At 42.6% G+C, this 26,171-nt stretch overlaps 1 protein-coding gene across 1 annotated transcript in view; it reads right to left on the bottom strand.

Moving 5' to 3' along the window:
* KIAA1549L (KIAA1549 like) overlaps nucleotides 1–26,171 on the bottom strand; it is a 293,894-nt gene that overhangs the window by 101,152 nt on the left and 166,571 nt on the right. Inside the window, exons 4-9 of the mRNA XM_036862584.1 lie at nucleotides 25,167–25,386; nucleotides 24,202–24,335; nucleotides 17,844–18,006; nucleotides 16,269–16,328; nucleotides 6,650–6,801; nucleotides 1,420–1,591 (exon numbers count right to left, since the gene is read on the bottom strand). Coding sequence (XP_036718479.1) covers nucleotides 1,420–1,591; nucleotides 6,650–6,801; nucleotides 16,269–16,328; nucleotides 17,844–18,006; nucleotides 24,202–24,335; nucleotides 25,167–25,386 — 901 coding nt within the window. The remainder of the gene's footprint in view (nucleotides 1–1,419; nucleotides 1,592–6,649; nucleotides 6,802–16,268; nucleotides 16,329–17,843; nucleotides 18,007–24,201; nucleotides 24,336–25,166; nucleotides 25,387–26,171) is intronic.

Genomic DNA, 26,171 nt, shown 5'->3' with positions numbered 1-26,171 from the left:
TACTTCCAGTGATACTACTCCCCTGCTCAGAAATCTCCAATAGCTCCCCACAGCCAATCACATCACGTACAATCTCCTTCCCCTGCCATCCAACGCCTGAGTCTCCTAAGCAATGCTCGTTTCTAATCCCATCATCTCCTCCTCATACTTCTGCACTCCAGGCAACTTGAACTCCCTTTTTTCAAGCACCCCTGGTACTTTTCACCTCCCTTCTATTGCTTCTGCTTCTCCCTCTTTCTGGACAGTACATCCTCCTCTCCCTCTGCTGAAACTGTAGCATGCAATACAGTTAAGAACACACTTTTGAAGTCAAACAGATCCAGATTCATATCTTGGCAACTCAAGTACTAGTTCTGTGACGTTGTGCAAGTTAGTTAACTTTTCTGAGCCTAGGTTTCCTCATCTGTAATTTGGAGCTGAATAAAGTTGCCCCAGAGAAATTGAGAAAATCTATGTAAAGCAACAAGCATAGTAGCTGCCAGGGGAGGGTCCTCAAAGAGGCAGCTATTATGTTTCATATCCTTTCTCTGTTCATCCTTCCCGGATGCCCCTTCAGAGCAATCTGTCCCTCGGTTGAGCCCTGTATCAATCACATTGTCTCCTCAGAGCATTCCTGCATTCTATGCCTTTATATCTGCATTAACGCCTTCTCTGCTCCTTAAAGGTAGTGATTGGGACTTGCCCACTTCTATATGTCCTCCAGCACTGAACACAGTTCATGCAGGACTCTACAAAGCTTACTGAATGAAATTACCTTTAATTCCCCAGCAGACAAATACCATCTCAGCTGTGGTGATTTTTCTAACTGTTCACAAGATTATACTGAGGAGGAAGAGAGGGTAGAACCTGAGGAAAAGCAGCATTATCATCATCCTAGTAGCCAAAACATGTCCCTTACCCAAAACCTATTGCTTCAAACAACACAGGAAACAACTGGTTGATGTGAGAACCTTCTAGAACAGAAGTATGTTTAGCTCTAGGTCTATTAACATCCAAGTGATTCAGGAAACATTTACTGGTATTAAAAATAACGAATGATGGGACTTCCCTGGTGGCGCAGTGGTTAAGAATCTGCCTGCCAATGCAGGGGACACCGGTTCAAGCCCTGGTACGGGAAGATCCTACATGCCACGGAGCAACTAAGCCCACACGCCACAACAGAGCCTGCACTCTAGAGCCCGCGAGCCACAACTACTGAGCCCATGTGCCACAACTACTGAAGCCTGCGCGCCTACAGCCCGTGCTCCACAACAAGAGAAGCCACCACGAGAAGCCCGCGCACCACAACAAAGAGTAGCCCCCGCTCGCCGCAACTAGAGAAAGCCCGCACGCAGCGACGAAGACCCAACACAGCCAAAAATAAATAAATAAATTTATTAAAAATTTAAAAATGAATGAATGGAAAGGTTATCCCCTTACGGTCAGCTTGCAGAAGGACAACGTGATGCAGGGTCAAGGCCATCCTTTGGGAGTCAATGGTGCTCAGGATCTTGGCAGCTGCAGTCCCCAGCAAAGGCTTCCCATTGTACAGGGTGTAGTAAGTCAGCTCCGCGGGGTCCTTGGGTCCTGGCACCCGCTGCATCTTTACCATCTTTCAGAAAAAGACAGGCCATGTTTACAGGGCGTCTTGCGTCAACTCTGCGGTCACCTGGGCAATCGGCAGGCTGTCTCCCGATTGTGAAGCCTTCCGTAGCTAAGTGGACCCACGACATATATTTTAGACATCACCCTTCGCATACCTCCCTATCACCAACGTCTCAAGAAACCCTGCTATCGCTGGAGGAGGGAGGCAGCGAGGAGAAAAGGGTTTTGAAAATATAAACATCTGGAAAGAACAGTTTCAGGCTGGAGAAGGAAACGCTGAAATGGTGATGTCTTCCAGCCTCCAGAGAACTCTGGCCTCATTTGAAACTAGGCCTCCACATTAATTCAGGGCATGTTAGGTTACTCTCAAACAAGATTTCTAATTTCAAATTCCTGCAATAGCCAGAGAGGAAAAAAAAAATGAACGTATATGTCTACAATTCAAAAGAACTCTGATAAAAGCAGTACTTGGAGACTCAAAGCTCTTTTTCTAAAATAACCTTTGTTGCTTTTTCTCACTGTACAAGTTATACATAGTCACTACAGAAAATCTGAAAATACAAAAAAGCATCGAGAAATGAAATAAAATAAAAACAATCTGGAATCCTTCCACCACAAGCTAATTACTATTACCATTTTGGAGTATTTGCTTCTATTCTTTGTTTTTTCCACATAGGCCTTTTATTTATCATTTTACAAAATTATTTATCATACACTCTATATAGTATTATATATTGCCATTTTTACTTGCATCCATAATGGGCTTAAATATAACAAAAGCATAAATGTTAATTTCTACCCGGCATTCCAAGGCATGCCTCATAAACTTAGCCAATACTTTATTGTTAAACACTTAAATTGTTACTCATTTTTCAGCATTGTAACTAACAATTGATAATCATTATAAATACATAAAACATAAATTTAAAACCTACGTAATGTTCTACTGTATGCATGTCTCATAAACCTAACTAACCCTTCATTTTTAAACATTTAAGTTGTTTTCAACTTTTTACTAGTGTAATTAACCATCGATAAACATTATGGCATAATATAGTATTTTCCAAAGTGTACATTACAGATTACGAGTTTCACAGGATATTAAAAGATGTTACAAAAATGTTTATAGCAGCATTGTTCATCATAGCAAAAAAATCTGAAAATTCAGAATTCACTAACAGTAGGATGGATACATGAGTTATGGTACAGTCACCCAATGCAATATTATAGAGTCATGTAAATGAACTATGGCTCTTTGTATCAATATGGGTGAATATAAAAGCCTGATATGGAGCAAAAGAAACAAATTACAGAATATAAAATGCAAAACTGAATGACGTACTGCTTAAGGATACACATGAGGATGGTAAAATCTATACAGAAAACACAGGTGTGATTTAATACAAAATTCAGAAGCAGAGTCAACTCTGATGGGAAGGAAGTGAGTATGTATAATCAGAAAAGACACAGAAAAGGCTTCTGGGATAAGGTAACAGTAATGTTCTTACTCTTTGGGTTGTGGGTTCTTTTTTACTAGTGTTCTTTAAACTCTACATATTTTTATGCTCCATGTATGTATGCTATAAATAACAATTAAAATAAATATTACTACAACCCAATAAAAAATGGGTTTTAAAAAAGTCTGACCAGACACTTCACAAAGGAAGATATCTGAATAGCCAATAAGCATATTTTTTAAATGTTCAATGAGGAAATTCAATTTAAAACCACAAGTCATCACTATCAACCACCAGAATGGCTAAAATAAGAAGGGCTGACCACACCGTGTTGATGAGGAGGTGGGGTAACTCCACATCTGGTTGGTGGGAGTGGGAGTGTCAAACTGTACACTTTGGGAAAAGGTCAGGCAATCTCTCATAGAACTCACATACACCAACTCTATGACCCACGAATTCCACTCCTACATACCCAAGAGAAATGAAAGCACATGGCCATGGAAAGACCTGCAGAAGAAGGTTCATAGAAGCTTTGTTTATAATAGCTAAAAATTGGGAAAAGCCCAGGTGTCCATCAACAGAAGCATGGATAAGCAAACGGTAGTATATTTCATACAAGGGAATATTATTCAGCAATAAAAAGGAATAAACTACTGAATAAAAGAACAACATGGATGAATCTTAAAAACACTACACAGTCAAAAAAGCCTTATACAAGAGAGAATATACTGTAGGATTCCACTTATATGAGGTTCTAGAACAGTCCAAACTGATCTACGGTATGGAAATGATATGTTATCAAATATAAAACAGTAACATAATACACTGTTAATTGTAGAACCTAGACGGTGAGTAAATGGGTGCTTACGTCATAATTTTTTCAACTTTTCTGAGTTTGAAAATGCTTATAATAAAATGTTGGGGAAATGTAGATATTATTATAAACAAGGGTCTCATTGGCATTTAAATGTAGAAACCAGTATATTGAAGAAAGTCAAGGAGATTTCTTTACTTGCAGGTTTTTTTAGAGTCTTTGGTATGCCAATATGCCTTTGGAATCTTCAAGAACATTCTACAGGATGCAGCCTTGCCCAAACTGACCTGGCCAGAAAGCCCCTTTGCCTCTGGGCACCTTATAGAGTCATTTTCTGGACACTCTCTGAGAAACACTGCTCTTACCCTTTCATCTTTGTGTTCACCTCTATCTCCTTGAAATGAATTTCTAGGAGTAATGTTGTGACCATCTAAAAGATTCTTATCTAAATTGCTCACCTGCCCTCCAGCAAAGTCATATCCATTTACTGTGTTTGAGGGTGCCCACTTCACTGCATCCTCATCAACACGGGATAGTACCATTTTACTCATCTTGAAAATGGCATCTTGTGGTAGTTAAAACTTGCATTACTTTGATGATAAGAGTTAAGTATTTAAAAATGCTTACTGGTCATATGTATATCTTCTTTGGACTCCTCAATTTTTCAAATACATCCACTAGAGAAATATCTTTAGATTCTAGACACTTAAATCTCCATATTCATGAAGGTGGCTCATCTTTAAAAATGATCTGAGCCAAGACGAAAGACTTCTCTGGGTGAAGGATGATATAAGCTATGTAGAGTGAATTTTATTTGGGAAACTTGGGGGTGTTATTTCTGTCCCCAGTGGGAAAGGAGATAGGGAGAGCATTAGTATAACCAGGTACAAGGTGAATGAACATTCAAGTATCTAATAACTTCGCTCAATTTCAATTTAATAGCAAATTCTTCTTACCAAATTTCTCCAAGGATGATGTTGGAAGGTGGTCTACAGCCTCGGTAAATTGGGGATTTGCAGAAATAAACCCCTACTTACTTCACTCAGGCTTTCCAGGCAACAAAAGGGACCAAGCACACTGAGTACTCAGAAAAAAAGAGGAAACAGCATTTCACTGGGCTCTTTTAGACACTTAGAATGTGCTGGGTTTCTTAAGTTTACAAATAACACCAGGAGTGTAGGGTGATTCTTTCCTCCCCTTCAGCTGAGGCAAATCCCATTTCAACTGTCTGAATCCCAGCAACTTCCTTTCTGTCATTTGGAAAAGTGTGAATTATAGGGCTCACGTGGACCCACAGAAGGGAAATCACAAACCTGGCACATGAAATTGACTATCGCTTTACCTCAGGACAGACCACAAAGAATTTTAGAACCAAAGCAGTATCCAATAGGACAAGAGGCCAAATTCACCAACTGCAAATGGGGGACCTGGAGTCTCCCTCAGGGGCGTGATGTTGACTAACATAGGGAAGTGTGTTCTAGAAGATGGGTTGTTTGTACTTCCAAGATTGCCTGGGGACATGATCTGCAGACACTGTGGTAATGTCTGCAATTTCCTTTAAAGCTTCCTCTTAGACAGTGAGACACACTGCCTGTGTGTTTGGGTTAAGTTACACACTAGATGTGGTCAATTACCAATCCAGGGGCAGTTGACTACATCCCAGAAAATAAGAAGCCCACTTCCTAGAGGCAACTACCAGAAGCACTTCTGTGATTTGATACCTTGCTCAAGAGAGCTTGTTAATTAGCATAACAAATGTTAGAAATGGGTTCTCATTTGGTGAAATTAGTGGTACTCAAGATATGTGGATTGGCCAGAATATGCTAGAGACACTCCCACTCTTGCTTGAACTGGATAAAGAATCTAGAGAGGCTTAGAGCCTCCACCCTCTGGATGGCTACTGTCTCTGTCGGGTTCCCTCTGAAGCAGACTCTGAGATGAGTTGAATGCTTGTAATTTATTGGAGAGATGCAGGGAACTGACAGGGGGTGGAAGGGAGCTAACAAGGGATGCATTATGAAGCCAGTCACCACAGCGGGAAACTAAAGCTTAATTCTCTGTGGGAAAGCTCTGGCAATGATCCTAAAGCATACATTTCAGAATCCTCCCAGCCAAGAAGCAAGAGCTGTGGTACTTATACCTCCACCACTGGTGAATTCCCAGGCACTTCTGGCCAGCCGTGTCTGGGCAAAGTACATTCGGCATCTCAAGAGCAGCCCTTCAATAAAGAGATGCTGGAAGTTCATCGCATTCATCATAGAAATTATAAGGGGGTTTGGGCAGGGCACCAGTAGTGTCTGCTACAGCTCCCTACCCTGAGTCCCTGTGTGGTCACGTGTCCATTATAAACGTAGAGGGCTCTATGTGTTGAAACGGATTAGACAAGGCTAACAGATTCCCACACCTGTAAGGCTGATCGGTGTTTCCGCTGATCACAATCATGGTGCTGAGAGGCCTGAAAGCTGGGACTTTCATCAGCCTCCAGAACAGGATGCGGAGGAGTTGCGCTTGCTTACTAATAGCCTCTGTTTAATAAATATGTGCATGTGGCAGCATTTCTTCCGAGACCTCCTTTCCCTACAGTCTAGTACTCGGGAGAGCAGCTCTCACCCTCCTTCATGATTTCGATGATTATGACTGTCACCCCCCCACAAACCTAAGAGCAGTGTGGATTAACTGGCCTCATCAGCTTGCAATGGGAGCGCTCCTCGGCACGCAGCGTGGTTTTCTTAGGCTCAGGAAGCACGTTTCCACACCCTTCTTCTAAGACCCCTGTGACTTTGCGCACACCCACCTGCACGGTGTAGCTTCCCAGGGTGGTGGCCCGTTTAAACCGCCGGCCTTGCTGCTGGGACATCATGAACAGCTGGGCCAGGCGCTGCTCCATGACCCGGGCGAAGCTTTGGTTGTGCAGGCCCACCAGGGAACTGTCCACGCCCTGCAGCACTGTGGACACAGGACACAGAGGGGCTGTCAGAGGAGAGGCTGCCTGCTGCCTCGGAACCACAGCCGCCACTGCTGGCCCCCACCAGCCACCAAGGGCCATGGGCCCGACCCCATGTTAGGGTTTGGCCATCCTTCCCTCACTTTACCCTCACATCAGCCCCAGGAGTTAGGAATCGCTATTGACCTGTTCGAGATGCTGAAAAGGTTAAGTGACTTGTCTAAGGTCACACAGCCAGTAATCAGCAAAGCCAGGGCTCAAACCCAAGCCTGTGGAACCCCAAAGCATGCACTCTGCCCTTCACAAGCTGTGACAGGTGTAACGCTGCTGTATTAGGTCCCAACCTTATTTAAGATAGTATGTGCTGTCAGAGTCCGCATGGGGATACAGCATCGCTAACGGGTACAGCTACTTGGATTTTTGGTGGTTCCCACTCAGAAGCCCTGGCTCAGTGCTACCCTGATTTTACGTTTCCTTCCCAACAGCTTTGGTGAGAAATCTAAGCTCCATCCTGCAACTCAGCCCCTTCCGCATGGGCAAACCGCCCTGTTCGGTGTCCTCATCCCTCTCTCCTCAATGGGGTCCTTTCAGGGCTCACCCCTAAAGCTGCCCGGGGCCCCTGGGGTCTCTCTCACTTGAGAGCAGGATCGTGTGATAGAAAGAGCGGGCCCTCTCAGTGCTGGCCCTTGCCAGTTGGGGGACTTTGGGCAAACCACCGGCCCTCTCAGAGTCCAAGTCCTTTCCTGTAAAACGGAATAAGAAGGGCTTCATCACAGCAAATATATTTCTAGTGGGCTTTAAGGTTGAGATGAAATAAGATGTATATAGCAGCTTAGCATAGAGCCTGGTGTGCAGAAGGCAAAGGAAACCCTCTCTTTCCATCCCTCCTTCACTGCTGGGCTTCACCCACATCCAGGGTATCTGTAATCAATGGGTAAGGCGTTGGTGATGGAATTCCAGGCAATGGCTGGTGCATGGGAGAGAATTTAGTGAACACCAGAGCCGTCCAAGGACTGCTGTGGTCAATTACTATGGGGGCGACTGCCTTTTGCTGTCTACGCCCGAAGCCAGCCCTTCCTCCAAGACCCTCGGGAAGAAGCACACTTCTTCCCAAACACACAACACTCTCTCCAAACACAGTCACCCCTGAAAACAAAAATGCTAAAAGCAATTCTCATCTTCTTAGACCAAAACTTACACGGACTGGGAATGTAATACAAGGTTTTTCATTTAGCAGAGTTTGTTCTACTACAGTCCAGCCAAGGACCATTAATACCACCCGTCTACTGGGATCTGGCAATAGCTTGGATATAAACGGCATTGTTTTCATGATGGCATTCTAACAGGGCCAGAACACTCAACGGATGACAACGAGATACAGAGAACGATGTTTAAACCGATCAAGAGAAAAATGAAACCCACAGCTGAGTCTTAGAAATTATTTCTTTGAAACCACAAATGCTAAATAATCCCCACGGAGGGCATAAAGCAGCTTTCCTTCCAGGGCCCTCATGAGGGACTCCCAGCTCAGCAGAACTCATGCAAACAAAGATAAAACACTCCTGCACTTCCCACTGTGGCCCCTTGGAACCCTCCTGACACAGCTGTCAGGCTGAGGAAGGGGTGACCAGCCTCCTGACCCCAGAAGGAGAGCCCGTGTTCTTGCGCGTTCAAAGACACCCCTCCCGTAAAAGGACAGCACCAACTGCTGAAGGATTACTTCTACACTGGCCTCTCCTAACTGGTGGACAAAAGCAAGAGAGGGGACACAGGATGGTCGAGGGATGTCATCATGGGTTACTTTACAGGAATCCCAGAGATGATGCAAGGGCAGACTTCAAAGAAGAGAACAGTCGAAGCCTTCAGGTGACGAAAACATTCTGGAAATAGATAGTGGTGATGGTTGCACAGCACTGTGAATGCACTTAATGCCGCTGAATTGTACACTTTAAAAATGGTTAAGGGCTTCCCTGGTGGCGCAGTGGTTAAGAATCCGCCTGCCAATGCAAGGGACACGGGTTCGAGCCCTGGTCCGGGAAGATCACACATGCCACGGAGCAACTAAGCCTGTGAGCCACAACTACTGAGCCTGCGCTCTAGAGCCCGTGAGCCACAACTACTGAGCCCGCGTGCTTCAACAACTGAAGCCCGCACGCCTAGAGCCTGTGCTCCACAACAAGAGAAGCCACTGCACATATATACACTACCAAATGTAAAACAGATAGCTAGTGGGAAGCGGCTGCATAGCACAGGGAAATCAGCTCGGTGCTTTGTGACCACCTAGAGGGGTGGGATAGGGAGGGTGCGAGGGAGACGCAAGAGGGAGGAGATGTGGGGATATATGTATATGTATAGCTGATTCACTTTGTTATAAAGCAAAAACTTACACACCATTGTAAAGCAATTATACTCCAATAAAGATATTTAAAAAAGAGAGAGAAGCCACCGCAATGAGAAGCCCGCGCACCGCAACGGAGAGCAGCCCCGGCTCACCACAACTAGAGAAAGCCCGCACATAGCAACGAAGACCCAACGCAGCCAAAGATAAATAAATAAATAAATAATTTAAAAAAAAAAAAAAAGGTTAAAACGGTAAATCACACTTTATGTGTATTTTACCACAGTTTTAAAAATTGAGAAAAAAATACCTCCAGGGAAGTACAGGAGGCCGTGAGAACCTGCCACAGAGCTACATGGAATCAACAACTGGGCAGCTCCCTCATGCCTCGAGGCTCTATTTGCAAAGAGGATGTGTCCTTCTCAGGAGGCAGCTGGAGAAGAGCTGAGGGTTGGAGCCAGGGGCCTGGGTTTGAATCCTGATGCCCCCTTACCGAGTGTCTTGAGCAAGTTGCCTAGTTTCTCTGGGCCCCAGTTCCTCATCAGAAAACACGGTTATCATAAGCTCCTCCTGACTATATCATTGCGAAGAACAGTATACTTTATAAAAAAATGCTTCCAGCACAGTGCCATACATAAAGCACTTGGTGGGGGGGGGCCCATAAACAGTAGCTGTTTTTGCTCAAACGTGCCTCCTGCTTCACTAGACACATCCTCACCAGAGGAAGGAATTGCCTGGAAAACACAGAGCTGTGTTCCAGGACTGTAGCTCCTTTCCTTTCCCCTGAGAAGCACAGCGGACCTCAGGCTCCTGGCCCTCTCTGCCCGCCTGGAACGGAGTGGAAAGAGGTGTGTGCCCATAGCTCTCACAGAGACACGGAAGAAGTAGCGGGGGTTGGACCCTGGCACGGGGGCCCAGGAAGACCGCAGCCCCTCAGTACATCAGCCAGGGCCCTGGCCATCCACCCTTACCCACCACTGATTCAGCTCAGAGGAGGCGGGCAAGTCCCAGCTGTGTTCCTAGGAGCTTTGTCCAGAAGATTTGGTGGCTGTAACATCACTGGTCTCTCATTCCTTCTTTGTTTACAATTGCACTGGGCTCTAAGATTCCAACGATCAGGCCAAGTGAACCCAAGTTAAGTTGTTTTATTCATGGTTGAATCTCACATACTCAGAGCCAAAAGAACCTCAATCCTCAGCTCACATCTTTTCCTGATTCTAAAGGTGAGCATGTGATGCCTAGAGGGTCTGAGTTGACTTGCTCAAGGACACACTAGGTTAGTCAGTAGCAGAGCTGAGACCAGAAGAAATCCTGTAATTGCTGGGTCTGGGATATTTTGACTCTGGTAGGTGAAATAAAGACAGATGAATAAACCTAAGAGGGGCTCTCACCTCTGTCAGGCAGCAATATTAAGTCTGTACATTTCTACCCCGCCTCATATATACACCCCTGACCGCAGGATCCATGAGAGCAGGGTAGCCCCTGGGTACTCTGTAAAGAGGGGCTGCAGGAGTCACCCTAAGCCAGTGATTTTCCACCACAGTGGGACCCACACTCAGGGAGGGGAGAAGTGGAGAGTGTGCCAAAACATATTTAATATAAGTTTAGTCGGAAAACAGATGAAAACACGTTAGGCTTTTATAATACAAATTACAGGAAGAAAAGTTGCTTCAAATCCCCTTGGCTGTTAGCAATGAGCAGAAGACAGGATGCCCAGGATGAATACCTGGGCAGACAGGTTATTCGAGGGACTGTAGGTTTGGACAAGTGCTGTCTTCATCTCTCAGTTCCTAATCTCCTACCCCTTCTGGAAATGATGGTTAAAGTTGGTGGTGGCCGCCCATGGGTCTAGAAAGTGGTTATGGGCCAAAGGGAAGGCAGGAGGGTCAGCCTGAGACCTGGACCTGTCCCCTCTTCCCCCCTAAGCACTAATCAACTGATCCAATCAGCCCCAAACACAGTGATGGGTGCCACTGTATGCTGATTACCAACAGGCAGCAACAGTGATAACGAAGTTGGACACGTAGGTGAGTGGGCAGGGGTCAAGTCCCAGAAGAATCCTGAAAACAAGACCATGTATGGAGCTTTTTATTAAGGTTATGTCACTAAAACAGAGGCAGGGCAAGACACAGGTACATGAGGAAAGCATGAAACAGGAGTCTGTCAAGGACAGGATGTTTTACCATTGAATGTAAATCTTAAAAGTTAAGAGAAGGGACGAAATGTCTACAAGTTAAAAAATAGCATTCCCTGTGCAGGAAACATGATTTTGTAAATGTTACGTAACCTGCTGGTTTCCAAAATGTGTTGCGTTGTCTCTCTTGAGCATAAACTCCTGTGGGTTGTTGTTTCCTTTTTAAACTTTTCTTTAGTTGGTCTTCTTAGCAGGTAAAATAATCTCTACAAATCCATGGCTTTGCAGGGGAGAAAGAAATGCAATTTTCTGCAATTTAGGAGAGATCTTGAGCAGGCTTCACCAAGCTCCTTGGTTAGTATTCCAGGCAGCAGCCCATCTACTGCTTGTTTGGGACAGCAAGGGAGGGAGGAGACCGGCAAGGGAAGAAGGAGGTTTGGGAGGGCCTGCTTGTTCAGGCCCATCTTCCAGGACTTGCAAAATCTTCCTCCCTCCTTGTAATGGGCTGAATTGTGTCCTCCCACCACTCACATGTTGACGTTTTAACTCCCAGGACCTCAGAATGTGACTGTATTTGGAGATAGGGCCTTTAAAGAGGCAATTAAGATAAAATGAGGTCATCAGGGTGCGGCCTAATCCTGTACTGGTGTCCTTATAAGAAGAGAAAACTAAGACACAGACACGCACAGAGGGAAGATGGCCATCTACAAGCCAATGAGAGAGACCTCAGAAGAAAACAACCCAGCTGACACCTTGATTTTAGACTTCCAGCCTCTAGAGTTATGAGAAAATGAATTCCTGTTGTTGAAGCTCCCCCAGCCTGGGGTACTTTGTTACGGCAGCTCTAGCAGATTAACACCCTTCCGTCCCTCCCCTTGAAACTGAGCAGGACCCTGTGGGGCTCCTGGGCACGGAAGCCTTTTTGTCCCCCCTTTCTTGTAGGCAAGACTCCAGCCTCCATGACCTTCCCTGAGCTCCAAAGGGCAGATTCGAACAGTTGCTAATCAAGGGAGAAGCAGCCAAGAAACCACCAGAGGCAAGATTAAAGGGACCAGAGAAGCTCATCAAGATTAGGAGACTGACCACCTGAGATGAGATTAAAGGCATGCAGACCCTGCACACACCCTAATCTTATCAGCAACCCCACCCTTGAACTATTGCTATAAAACTCCTCATCAAATCCTCCCGGGTTGGAACACATAGTTTTTCGAGGCAGGAGCTTGCTGTGTTCCGCTTTGCCTGGCAAAGCAATGAAGCTATCCTTTTCTACTTCACCCAAAACTCCATCTCCGAGATTCAGTGTGGCACCAGTGTACAGAGAAGCTGAGCTTTTGACATCACCCTTTATGGCCCGGCTGGTCACTTTTCCTCCTACAAGCATCTGTCCTCTCTCTCTGCTTCCAATCCTTGCTTCTCTAATTTTCAGAGTTACTGTCTGGCTTTTGAAAAACACAAGCAAAAAATTTTTGCTGTTTCATAAATCTCAGCTGGGAAATGTCAAGAAAGAAAAAAGGAAACTGCCACCCAAACACCCTTTTACTTCCATCCACCCTCACTGTCAGGACACGCCCGGGCTCCACCAGGATCAGCGTGGGGGTACCCGGGGAGAGAGAAAAATGCATGCCTGGCATTCCTCTGACTTTCATTTGGGTTTTGTAAAGCAGTGCAGAAAGTCCTACGATCTTTAAATGATCTTTAAACAAATAGACAACCATTCACATGGACATGCCCCAGACGTCCACAGCTTAATGCCGCACCTTTTGATGGGTACACATTTTGCGAAGAGGAGGCTCCTGGGTGGGACTTTCAACGTAGCTGTTTTGAATTGGTTATTTAACCCTCATCTTCAGCGTGCTGTCTTTTCCTATCTCAGCTTACTCCACCCACTTCTGGTCCTAGGGAAGTAACTCCTTGGCGTATAAGACAGGACCCAAGAAAAGATGCCAATTCTATCACTGAATGGCATGCAGTTTTTAAAAATAAACCAACCTTTCCAAAATATAGCAGAGGGAGGAACACTCCCAAACTCATTCTACAAGGCCACCATCACCCTGATACCAAAACCAGACAAAGATGTCACAAAGAAAGGAAACTATAGGCCAATATCACTGATGAACATAGATGCAAAAAACCTCAACAAAATACTAGCAAACAAAATCCAGCAGCACATTAAAAGGATCATACACCATGATCAAGTGGGGTTTACCCCAGGAATGCAAGGATTCTTCAATATACGCAAATCAATCAAATGTGATGCACCATATTCACAAATGGAAGGATAAAAACCATATGATCATCTCAATAGATGCAGAAAAAGCTTTTGACAAAATTCAACACCCATTTATGATTAAAAACTCTCGAGAAAGTGGGCATAGAGGGAACCTACCTCAACATAATAAAGGCCATATACTACAAACCCACAGCAAACATCATTCTCAATGGTGAAAAACTGAAAACATTTCCTCTAAGATCAGGAACAAGACAAGGATGTCCACTCTCGTCACTATTATTCAACATAGTTTTGGAAGTCCTAGCCACAGCAATCAGAGAAGAAAAAGAAATAAAAGGAATACAAATTGGAAAAGAAGAAGTAAAACTGTCACTGTTTGCAGATGACATGATACTATATATAGAGAATCCTAAAGATGCCACCAGAAAACTACTAGAGCTAATCAATGAATTTGGTAAAGTTGCAGGATACAAAGTTAATGCACAGAAATCTCTTGCATTCCTATACATTAACAACGAAAGATCAGAAAGAAAAATTAAGGAAACAATCCCATTCACCATTGCAACGAAAAGATTAAAATACCTAGGAATAAACCTACCTAAGGAGGTAAAAGACCTGTACTCAGAAAACTATAAGACACTGATGAAAGAAGTCAAAGATGACACAAACAGACGGAGAGATATACCACGTTCTTGGATTAGAAGAATCAACATTGTGAAAATGACTCTACTACCCAAAGCAATCTACAGATTCAGGGCAATCCCTATCAAACTATCAATGGCATTTTTCACAGAACTAGAACAAAAAATTTCACAATTTGTATGGAAACACAAAAGACCCCAAAGAGCCAAAGCAATCTTGAGAAATAAAAATGGAGCTGGAGGAATCAGGCTCCTGGACTTCAGACTATACTACAAAGCTACAGTAATCAGGACAGTATGGTACTGGCACAAAAACAGAAATATAGATCCATGGAACAGGATAGAAAGCCCAGAGATAAACCCACACACCTATGGCCACCTTATTTTTGATAAGGGAGGCAAGAATATACTATGGAGAAAAGACAGCCTCTTCAATAAGTGGTGCTGGGAAAACTGGACAGCTACATGTAAAAGAATGAAATTAGAACACTCCCTAACACCATACACAAAAATAAACTCAAAATCGATTAAAGACCTAAATGTAAGGCCAGACACTATAAAACTCTCAGAGGAAAACATAGGCAGAACACTCTATGACATAAATCACAGCAAGATCCTTTTTGCCCCACCTCCTAGAGAAATGGAAAATCAAAAATAAACAAATGGGACCTAACGAAACTTAAAAGCCTTTGCTCAGCAAAGGAAACCATAAACAAGACGAAAAGACAACCCTCAGAATGGGAGAAAATATTTGCAAATGAAGCAACTGACAAAGGATTAATCTCCAAAATTTACAAGCAGCGCATGCAGCTCAATATCAAAAAAACAAACAACCCAATTCAAAAATGGGCAGAAGACCTAAACAGACATTTCTCCAAAGAAGATATACAGATTGCCAACAAACACATGAAAGGATGCTCAACATCACTAATCATTAGAGAAATGCAAATCAAAACCACAATGAGGTATCACCTCACACCAGTCTGAATGGCCATCATCAAAAAATCTACAAACAATAAATGCTGGAGAGGGTGTGGAGAAAAGGGAACTCTCTTGCACTGTTGGTGGGAATGTAAATAGATACAGCCACTATGGAGAACAGTATGGAGGTTCCTTAAAAAACTACAAATAGAACTACCATACGACCCAGCAATCCCACTCCTGGGCATATATCCAGAGAAAACCAAAATTCAAATGGAGTCATGTACCACAATGTTCATTGCAGCACTCTTTACAATAGCCAGGACATGGAAGCAACCTAAGTGTCCATCGACAGATGAATGGATAAAGAAGATGTGGCACATATATACAGTAGAATATTACTCAGCCATAAAAAGAAACGAAATTGAGTTAGTTGTAGTGAGGTGGATGGACCTAGAGTCTGTCATACAAAGTGAAGTAAGTTAGAAAGAGAAAAACAAATGCAGTATGCTAATACATATATATGGAATCTAAAAAAAAAAAAATGGTTCTGAAGAACCTAGGGGCAGGACAGGAATAAAGATGCAGACATAGAGAATGGACTCAAGGACACGGGGAGGGGGAAGGGTAAGTAGGGACGAAGTGAGAAACTGGCATGGACATATATACACTACCAAATGTAAAATAGATAACTAGTGGGAAGCAGCCACATAGCACAGGGAGATCAGTTCGGTGCTTTGTGACCACCTCGAGGGGTGGGATAGGGAGGGTGGGAAGGAGATGCAAGAGGGAGGGGATATGGGCATATATGTATATGCATAGCTGATTCACTTTGTTATACAGCAGAAACTAACACAACATTGTAAAGCAATTATACTCCAATAAAGATGTTTAAAAAAATAAGAAAGAAAGGAAAGAAAGAAAGAAAGGAGAGAGAGAGAGAGAGAGAGGGAGGGAGGGAGAGGAAAGGGAGAGAGAGAGAGAGAGAGAAAGAAAGAAGAAGGAAAGAAAGAAAGAAAAGGAAGGAAGGAAGGAAGGAAGGAAGGAAGAAGGGAAGGAAGGAAGGAAGGAAGGAAGGAGGAAGGAAGGAAGGAGGAAGGAACGGACGAAGAAAGAAAATGAACAGAAAGAAAGAAAAGAAGAAAGACAAGAAAGAAAGGACCAACCTGATTAGGGTTGAAAGGGGAAATGAAAGAAGAGATTACCTGTAATTACCCAGTAGTCTCTGGTTGTTTCTGATATATCAAGGTTGGGGTATTCCAGCGCTAAAACAAACAAGAAACACACCAAATTACTTTCACGGGTTTTATATGTAAATATTGTTCGAGAAATAGACATAGCTGACAAAATACCAAGCAGTTAAATCCTGCTTTATCATTCTTGGGAACTCTAGGACATACAGACTGAAACTTGCTATTCAGAAAACTAAAATACTCAGTAAAGGGCTTTTGGGTGTCTGCTTTCGGTTTTTCCATCAAAACCTTCTTAAGTGAAACACTTCCATTGTCAAGACCTACAGCTAGAACCTATCTTAACAACAGCTTTCTCTTTAAAAATTATCCAACCATCATAACATTTTTAGGAATAATTATTTCTTGAATGGATTTTTCCAGTGTCAAGGACTAAGTTTTGTAGCCAAATGTAACAGTTCCATTTCTTTACAGGTGTGGTGACCATCAGAGTTAATACACGTAAAAGGCTTAGCATAGTACCTGGCACATAGTAAGTACTCAATAAATCATAGTTGTGTTATTGTTATTATTCTCAGAATATCAAGATGATGAAAAAAGAAATTCTTCACGTGCTACCAGGTGACGTAATGCCATCTTTTATGACATCATCTTTTCCATAAAATCCAGAAGCATCTTTCCCTAGTATATGGAAATTCACACAAGCTTGCCATTAAACAAACATTAAAAAAAACTCTGAGTGTCTACTATGTGCTAATAAGTACATTCACACACATTATCTCACTTATCTACAATATATAAAGCAACCAAAGAAGGAAATAGAAACAATTTTGCTAATACATGTTTAAAAAAAAAACTTGCCCAGTGACCTTTAGAAATGTACCAATGATTAAATTTAAGAGCATAGATCTTTACTTCCTTTGGCTACCGAGTAAATGTTTGGGTACAAAATGTAGGCTGCATCGTCTTCAAAGTCTATGCCTGCTGCATGGTAATGAGGATTATGTAACTGAAGCATTAGAGGAAGATGAGGCCACAAGCCTACGGGGACTTCATCAAGTGAAGTCACGATGCTGACTGCACATGAGTTGCATTATAATATCTATAGCCCGGGCAAGGGCTGAAGGCCCAGGAACATTTGCTGATGGCAGAAGTGGAGGAAACCATAGCAACCCAGATTGCCACGGGACAGATGCCATACCAGGCAGTGTTATAAGCTCAGAAGGCAGACTGCTTGGGTTCAAACCCCAGGTTCCATGTCTCGCTAGCTATGTCAGAGTAGGCATCTTGTTAAACCTCTTGGAGTTTCAGTTTTCCCATCTGCAAAATGGGGTTAATTTTGCACCTACCTTACAGGGTAGTTGTGAGGATTAAATGAGATACGAAATAAGTGAAGGGTAAAAGCACCTAGCCAGTGCTTTCTTCAATGTGTAATAAAATTTTCATCAATTCAATCCCCATCGATCACATATTTCAGTTGTGATATAATGACAAAAGAGTTCGCATGTGGCCTGGCACCATGGAGGTTTGCTAAACAGACAAGGCCCCGGAGAAGATGGCAGAGTCCCTGTAGGACGTGGACATACTCACGTTCGGCGATGGTGAGCGGCGGGTAGGTGAGGTAGAACCCCACCAGCTCAGCGGAGAGCTGGCGGAGGAGGCTGCTGGCCACAGTGCCGTTGAGGAAGGAGCTTCGATTGCCCACCACGTACACCAAGGTGACTGTCTGGGAGGCGTTGGACGTGCTCACCATCTGAATCGACACAGGAGGAAAGGGGAGGGAGACATGCCAAATAAGATGAGGGTCTGTTTCATGGAGGCCGTGGGAGGAGAAGTTTAAGGAGAAGTTGAGGTTAGGAATGAAAGGGAGGTGGGAAGAGAGCAAGGAAGAGATAAGAATAACAATAGTTGTCACTTACAGATTGCTTGCTTACATGCCAGACATCGTGCTAAGGGCACATGATCTCATTTAATCCTCACCGCAACCCTAGGAGGTGTATCCTGTTATGACTCCCTTTCACAGAGGAGGAAACTGAAGCCCAGAATGATCAAGGGACTTGCCCAAGGACACACAGCTAATAAGTGACGGAGACAGGATTCCAACCCAGGCAGCCTGACAGGCAGTGGGTTTTAACCACTGGTGTGTGTATCTTTTGCAGGGGCTAAATGGTCTCAGCCTACTTTTATGGTTCTGAAAATACACAATAGAGCATAGGAATGGTAAATTTAAGGAGGACTCAACTGCTCAGACAGAGAAAGCCTGAGTCAAACTTTTGGGGGATTTTAAAGTTGAAAGGACGGGGAATGCACACCGTCCATCGTCAACCTAGTCATGGAAAGCGTGACCGAACCTGATGACAAAAAGAATTCAGAAACAGAAAACAGCTTCTTTAGAGAGAGATTCCATTTCCTTGTGGTCTATTAATTCAATGTAGAACATGTTAATATTACTATGAGATGGTGTGGTTTTCTTCTCGAATCTTGTCTAAGTCAGTTTTTTAGTTATGAGGAAACGAGACTTTTATAGGTCAATGTATACATAAAAATATCCCACAGATGAGATTTGAAAAACAGATGCAGTAGGAAGGCATTCCGTCTGGTGAGGCACTCTTTATGGGCTTCTGTGCTGGGTGTCTGCCCCTTCCCTCTCCAGATCCATTTGCCACCCTGCCCTCATCCTGCTCAGCACCCCCAGAGGCAGACCCTGTGGATCACGTCAATGGGCTCCTTGGCCCCCTGGCTTCAGCTGCAGGGAGCTCAGGAGGATGTGGGAGAGAAGGAGGAGAGTGAGGTCAGAGAGTGGGTGTCAGGGACTCCCTCCTGTGGGGTCACAGCTCATGTTGGGCAGCTCTGGCCTCAGGCTTCCCACAATTGCTCCCTCCTCTCACCGCATCAACCCCAACTGTCACAGCCTTGGCAGCTGCACTGTCCCTGTGGTTTCCCTAGAGCCCGCCCACACTTCTACAAAGTCTTTTTCATTGGACTTTCCTCAAATTATCTTCATTTGAATGTGTCCTCTCTTTCTGCCGGAAACTGATACCCAGTCTGTCCCAGACCTTTCTGTGCTCAGACATAAATATCTCTGCAACGTTCCTTTTAAACCTTACTTTGAAGAAGACCATCAAGAGTAGCTTCTTCATGTTATTTCGAACTTTTTCCCATAAGTGGAAGTTCCTTTTAAATTCTCTAACACAGTACCTAGAGTCCCATGATTAATGATATACGGAGTCAACTTTTCTGGTCAACTCTTACTTCCTCCCCAAAAGTATTTCTGAAATGTGGTTTAGGCCACAAGATATTCATGCCTCTCCCAAGGTACCAAGAAAAAAGGCACTTCTTTCTGAATAATTCAAAATACCTCACCGCACTGTCACCTAAAAAAAATAATAACTAAAATAACTTTGCAACCTTTATCTCTATTCTGAACACTCTGTTTTTTTGCTTTTTCAACAAAACTAAATCTCACTGGATCCCAAAGAGCTTGCAATACGGTATCTCTGTACTACTACACTCGACAGGTAAGTTATACATTTTTTCAGATTAAGAATTTTTTTTATGAGGAGACATCATTGACATACAAACATTATATTAGTTTCATTCTTTTTTTGTGTAAAATACACATTACATTTTAACCATTTAAAGTTGTACAGTTCAGTGGCATTAAGTAATTCGCATTATTGTGCAACTATCACCACCATCCATCTCCAAAACTTTTTCATCATCCCAAACTGAAACTCTGTACCTACTGAATAACGCCCCATTTCTTCCTCTTCCTAGCTCCTAGAAACCACCATTCTATTTTCTCTCTCTATTAATTTGACAAAACTAAATACTTTTGATAAGTGGAATCATACAGTATTTGTCCTTTTGTGACTGGCTTCTTTCACTTAGCATGATGTCCCTCAAGGTACATCATGTTGTAGCCTGTGTCAGAATTTCCCTCCTTTTTAAGGATGAATAATATTCCATCGCATGTATATACCACATTGCCTTATCCATTCACCCATGGATGGACACTTAGGTTGCTTCCACCTTTTGGTTGTTGTGAATAACGCTGCTATGAACACCGGTGTTCCAATATCTGTTCAAGTCCCTGGTTTAAATTCTATTGGGTATATACCCAGAAATAGAATTGTTGGATCATATGGTAATTCTATGTTTTTTGAGGGAACGCCATACTGTTTTCCACAGCAGCTGCACCATTTGACACGTCCACCAGCAGTGCACAAGAGTCCCAATTTCTCCTTACCAATGCTTATTATTCTCTATTTTTTTTTTATAATAGCTATCCTCAATAGGTGTGAGTGGTATTTCGTGGTTTTTATTTGCATTTCCCTAATGATTAGTCATGTCGAGCATCATTTCATGTGCTTATTGGTTACCTGTATATCGTCTTTGGAGAAATGTCTATTCAAGTCCTTTGCCCATTTCTTACTTGGGTTGTTTGGTTTTTTTGTTGCTGAGCTGTAGGAGTTCTTTACATATTCTAGATATTAACCCCCTATAGATACATGATTGGCAAATATTTTCTCCCATTCTGTGGGTTGCCTTTTGATTATGTCCTTTGAGCCACAAAAGTTTTTAATTTTGATGACATCTAACTTATTTATTTTTTCTTTTGTTACCTGTGCTTTTGGTGTCATATCAACAAATCACTGCCAAATCCAATGTCATGAAGCTTTTTTCCCCTATTTTCTTCTAAGAGTCCTACAGTTTTAGCTCCTACATTTAGGTCTTTGATCCATTTTGAGTTAACTTTTGTATACGGTGTTAGGTGAGGATCCAACTTCATTCTTTTGCTTGTGGATATCCAGTTTCCTAGTAGTACTGGTTGAAAAGACTGTCCCTTCCCCCACCAAATGGTCTCATCAAAAATCATTTGACCATATATGTAAGGGTTTATTTCTGGGCTCTCTATTCTGTTCCATTGGTCCCTATGTCTGTCTTTATGCCAGTACCATACTGCTTTGATTACCATAGTTTTGCACTAAGTTTTGAAATCAGGAAGTGTGAGACCTCCAACTTTGTTTTCCTCTTTCAAGATTGTTTCGGCTATTCGGGGTCCCTTGATATTTCGGGTGAATTTTAGGATGGATTTTTCTATTTCTGCAAAAAACATCACTGGAATTTTGATAGGGATTGCATAGGGATCATTCTGGGTAGTATTTGACATCATAACAACATTAAGTCTTCCAATTCATGAGCACAGAATGTCTTTCCATTTATTTGTGTTTTCTTTACTATACTCATTTTTTTTTTATAGCTAAGAAAAGTGTGACCATTCTTGGGGGCTGCTTAACAACAACTTCATAAATAAGAAGAGATCCACAGGCCTGAAACCAAGGTCATATCACTGTTCCTTGACAGTCATGCCTTGTCCCTTGCAGGGGATACTTTCCCATTACCCCTCTACTCTTAGACTCGTATGGGTTCTGACCATATCTCTTACTTCCCACTCACTCATGCCATGATTCATTTAGCTAATTAGACCCACAACGCTGACAGAATGGAAAGCTGTTGTTTTCATTCTTAGTATCCATTCTCCCTTCTTCCTTGTCAGCACCACAATTCTCCTTGGAGAAACATCTCCTCCTCTCCAATCAGTTCATGTGCTCTGGGTGCAGTTGTCCCACTCAGTTTCCAGGAGTGGGCATCTCAGCCAGACTTAGTTGACTGGGATATTTCATATCCTCGACCACAGTTACTGGTCCAGAAATGGGCACGTGATCCAAGAGGGTTCAATGAAAACTAATCCAGGATTTTGACTGGAATGACACAAAAAAGGCACTCTGGATCCATGAGACTGTAAGTAATAAGGATGAGGCAAACCTGGAGGTGCCAGGGGCCTGAGGATGATGCCGCCCAGAGCAAGGCAAGCCAAGAGATGAAGAGAGAACTTCATGAAGAAATCATGTAAGCACCTGGATCCAATTGTTCCTGAAGTAAGGAGCTGTGAACCTTTCGGTTACATGACCCAATCACTTCCTCTTTTTGCATAAGCCTGTGAACTTGGATTCTGTTGCTTATAATCAAAAAGTCCTAATTGAGTCTACTATACTCTAGCCCCTAATATCAATGCTATACAAGTAAAAAATAATTAAGTCACTTTTTCGATGACTCTCTGAACAAATTAAATATTTACATGGTCTTATTCCACAAAAGATCCAAGGTGCCCCACAAATTACATTTAATACAATAAAATGGTAATTTATTAATTACAAAACCAGGTCCTGAAAAAACAGATTAAAGACAACCCTGGGGGGATGATTAGCATGTAGCAATCTATGCATGATATAGGGGCCTAGAGGGTTACTAAATCCACACAACAACTTTGGCTCTGGGCTTCCTGCCAGCCAAGGCAAAAAGTGAAAGAGGGTTAATAAAACAATTCACCCAAAGCTGGGGATATGTTCAAGAGCATCTAAAATCTATTTAGATGCAATTATCTAATTGCCCATTGTAGTCTTTTCCAAGGAATGTTTGTTACTTGCTTTATAAAGTTTCATCTCACGGCCCCTGACTATCATACGACAACACAAGAGAGGTTTCTTAAGGCCAAGGGCAGCTTATTTATCTTGGTGTCCCTTCCAGTGCCTGATAAAGAGAAGCTGGTCGATAAGTCTGTGCTTCTTGAATATAATTAGAATATGTTCCACTGCCAAGCTCCAATAAGACTCATGTACCTGTGAGGATCTTAAATGCAATCAGAAGGAAAAAGGAGCTGAGTCACACTCCTTACATAAATCTTATGTCTGTGACATGTTTTTAGATCTTAGTCTAATATGAACCAGATCATAATGAGATACTTCCATATATACTTTGGGTGAATCTAGAAAAGGACGACTGCTCATTCAAATTAAAATGTATGCTTTCCACATCATATTGGCTTTGCTGATAATTCACTTATGCTAAATGTCAATTTTAAAACCACTGGGTTTAATTGCAAAGGCTTTTAGTTCAGTAAAAACAGACATTAGTTAGTACAGTTAATTAGAGAAATTTGGGGGCTGGATGAATATGATTAAGAAGCATCTGTTTTTAGTGAGATGTTATCAATATAATTGTAAAAAATGGGTCTGAGAAATGCTTTTGGTAGCATGTCTACTGTAAATCCAGGAAGTTGAAATACAGTACACCAGGAGTGGGATTGCCCTGGAAGATAATGCATATGCTTGCCAAAAATTTCATCAAGGATCCCATTTCTGCATTGCATTGATGCTAGTAGAGCATGGTGGATTAGAGTATGGGCTTTGGCTCAAGTCCTAATTCCATTTCTTACCAACTGTGTGACCTTCTGGAAGTTTCCTACCCTTCTCTCAATTTCCTCTCCTGTGAAATGCTGATAATAACACCTCAGAAGGATGTCTTGAGTATTATGTAGCAAAACATTTATAAAACACTTAGCACAGTCCTGGCACATAGTAAACCCTAAATATAAAGTGTGTGTGTGTGTGTGTGTGTCTAAAATAAGGTGATTGTTCGTGTGGATGCCTGGAAAACAACTCAAAGAAAATCACAGAATAGGCAAATCTTGGTGAGTTAGCTATTTAGAAATGATTCATTTTATATGCGACATTTGACATATAGAGTATATTCTAGTTCATTTTTTAAAAATAATAAATGTATTAGAAAGGCTTAAGGAAGCTTCAAGCCTTCCCAAGAGAGGCTTGGGAAAATAAATATAAAATCCCAAATCACAGCAGGTACACAGTATCACAGCATCTCCCTTGTCATGACCACCACACCCCAGACATCCTCATCATTGCCAGGCCTGACTCAACTCGGTGGCCCCAAAGTGGCACCTTCTCCTGTTGATATCACATGCCCGAAGTACAAAGTTACATTTACACCAGGCAGCTTTGAAATGCGGGACCAAATCACTTCTTGCCAACACTTGTGTTCTGGTTGGCCTCTGTCAACTACACAGCTGAAGCACCCTCCTCCTTACCTGAATCGTCAGGTTGCTTTTAGTATTCAGAACTTTCCTCTCGGCATCCTGGAAGGCCCTCTGTAGTCTCTGTTCCATCGTCTGAGCAAACTTGCAGGACTGTATGTTGTCGGACTGGCTCACAAACTGTAGCACTAGAATGAGAGTAATAAATCAGTGCTCACCAGAGCTCTGTGTCTTAGTTCCTTGAACTTAATAGCAGTCATGATATAAAACGGCATGATTTTACATCAGAGAAATCAGGCAAATAAGGACAGTTGCAGTTTTGGAAGTGGCTCTTACAATGATTTATAACATAGAAGAATTAAAAGCGGGATCGAACCTGAGATTCCCTCCAATGCAAAGGATTTTGTGATTTCATTTGATTGGCATATGGAGACATCTGCTCCAGGACAACAAAATGGCTTAAGAGTGATCATGTCTTCTCTTTCTTTGGAAGGGAAAAAACCAATCAATTGGCCTGCATGACTAAGTTGTTTGAGTCTTTCAGTTTCAATGGTTCCTCTACTCTTGTGGTTTACAAACCACAGGATCACAGTCACCAGGGAGTTTGAAAGAAAGATTCCAAGGCCTAAGCTCAGAGATTCTGATTCAGCGGCATCTGGAACATGTTGCCGAAAAGCACAGATTTTACGGACGCTCAACTCTCCTCAGTATTCACTGGTAATACAGAAAAAAAAAAAACAAAACAGTACTTGATGCTCACAAGTACGATATACTCATAATTATATAAATTGGGAAGAAAGACTCCTGTGAAGGAATATTTCTAATGAATCCAGGTTGGAAAAGTTTAGGCTGCTGTGCAGGGAACTTGGACATTTGATTAGCAAGGCCTTTGGAGGAAGGTACACAATGACTCTAAGAAATGACAGAGCAGCCAGTGATGGAGTTTTCAAACAGGTGTCCTCTTGGTACCACCGCTGATCCCAGAACGGATAGGAATCCTTTCCTTCTGAGTTACTTGCCTGTTTTCAGCTGCAAGTAGCCTGAAGGCTGGGGAGTCCACGGGGACGCAAGTACTGCCACAGACTGCAAGGTTGGGGTGTGTTGCTTCAGATCTGCAGTGACATTGCTGATTCCATAAACGCCCAGCGTTTCAATCACTGCAGCAGGCAAGTAGACCAGCCTCCCTTTGGTAGCATAATAACCAACAGTGACGTTGTGAGAATGTTCCAGAATGTCCACCTACAAAACAAATGGACCCAGAGAACTCAGTGTTCATTTCCATGGTACTTTAAGTTCTTCTTGGTGTTTCTTAGAACCACAACTGTTAACTCAGCATGGCTGGGGAATAGGACACTCTCATTTGACAAATATTCTAACAATCCCATAAGCCTACGGGGATTGTCAAGTCTCAAAATATAAGAATACAACAAAATATAATTTATATCGAACCTACGGATATAGGATTCAATCTATATTTAATTTAATTCTGGAATAGAATTAAATGTGTGGTTTTTTTAAAATTATTATTCCTTAAGTGCCTCAGTATAATCCTGTGAGCATCAATTAGCAGCCAAGAAGGCAGGCAGGAGATGGCAGGCAAAAGAGATTTCCAGGGAATGGAATGCTGGGAAAAACAGCTGTATCATATTTCTCATCATTTATAAACACTAAAAGGCAGAAGTGATAGATTAATTGGAGGCCCTTCAGAACAGGGGTCAGGTAGTAAATGAGGTGAATTCCTTTCTTTAGAAGCTGAGAGAAGAACTGTTCAGACTTCACTCCATTCTTGGCTTGTGACTGGTTCAAGACCAAGGCAGGGATGGGCCATGGAGAGTTTCTCTTACAGCTGAGTCCTAAGGGATGTTGATGATCTGAGCTCATTCTGACCCAACTGGAAGATTTTGAGACTTTCGATTTTATTCTTACTTTGTTTTCTTAGTGTTTTATATCAGCAGTTCAGGGTGTTTTTAACACCTGCTTTCCTCCCCCTTATTCTTGCATCTCCATTAGGAGTGTCATGTGTA

This window comes from Balaenoptera musculus, chromosome 8 (genome assembly GCF_009873245.2).
Source record: "Balaenoptera musculus isolate JJ_BM4_2016_0621 chromosome 8, mBalMus1.pri.v3, whole genome shotgun sequence".
NCBI lineage: Eukaryota > Metazoa > Chordata > Mammalia > Artiodactyla > Balaenopteridae > Balaenoptera > Balaenoptera musculus.
This window is presented reverse-complemented; position numbering and strand designations above follow the sequence as displayed.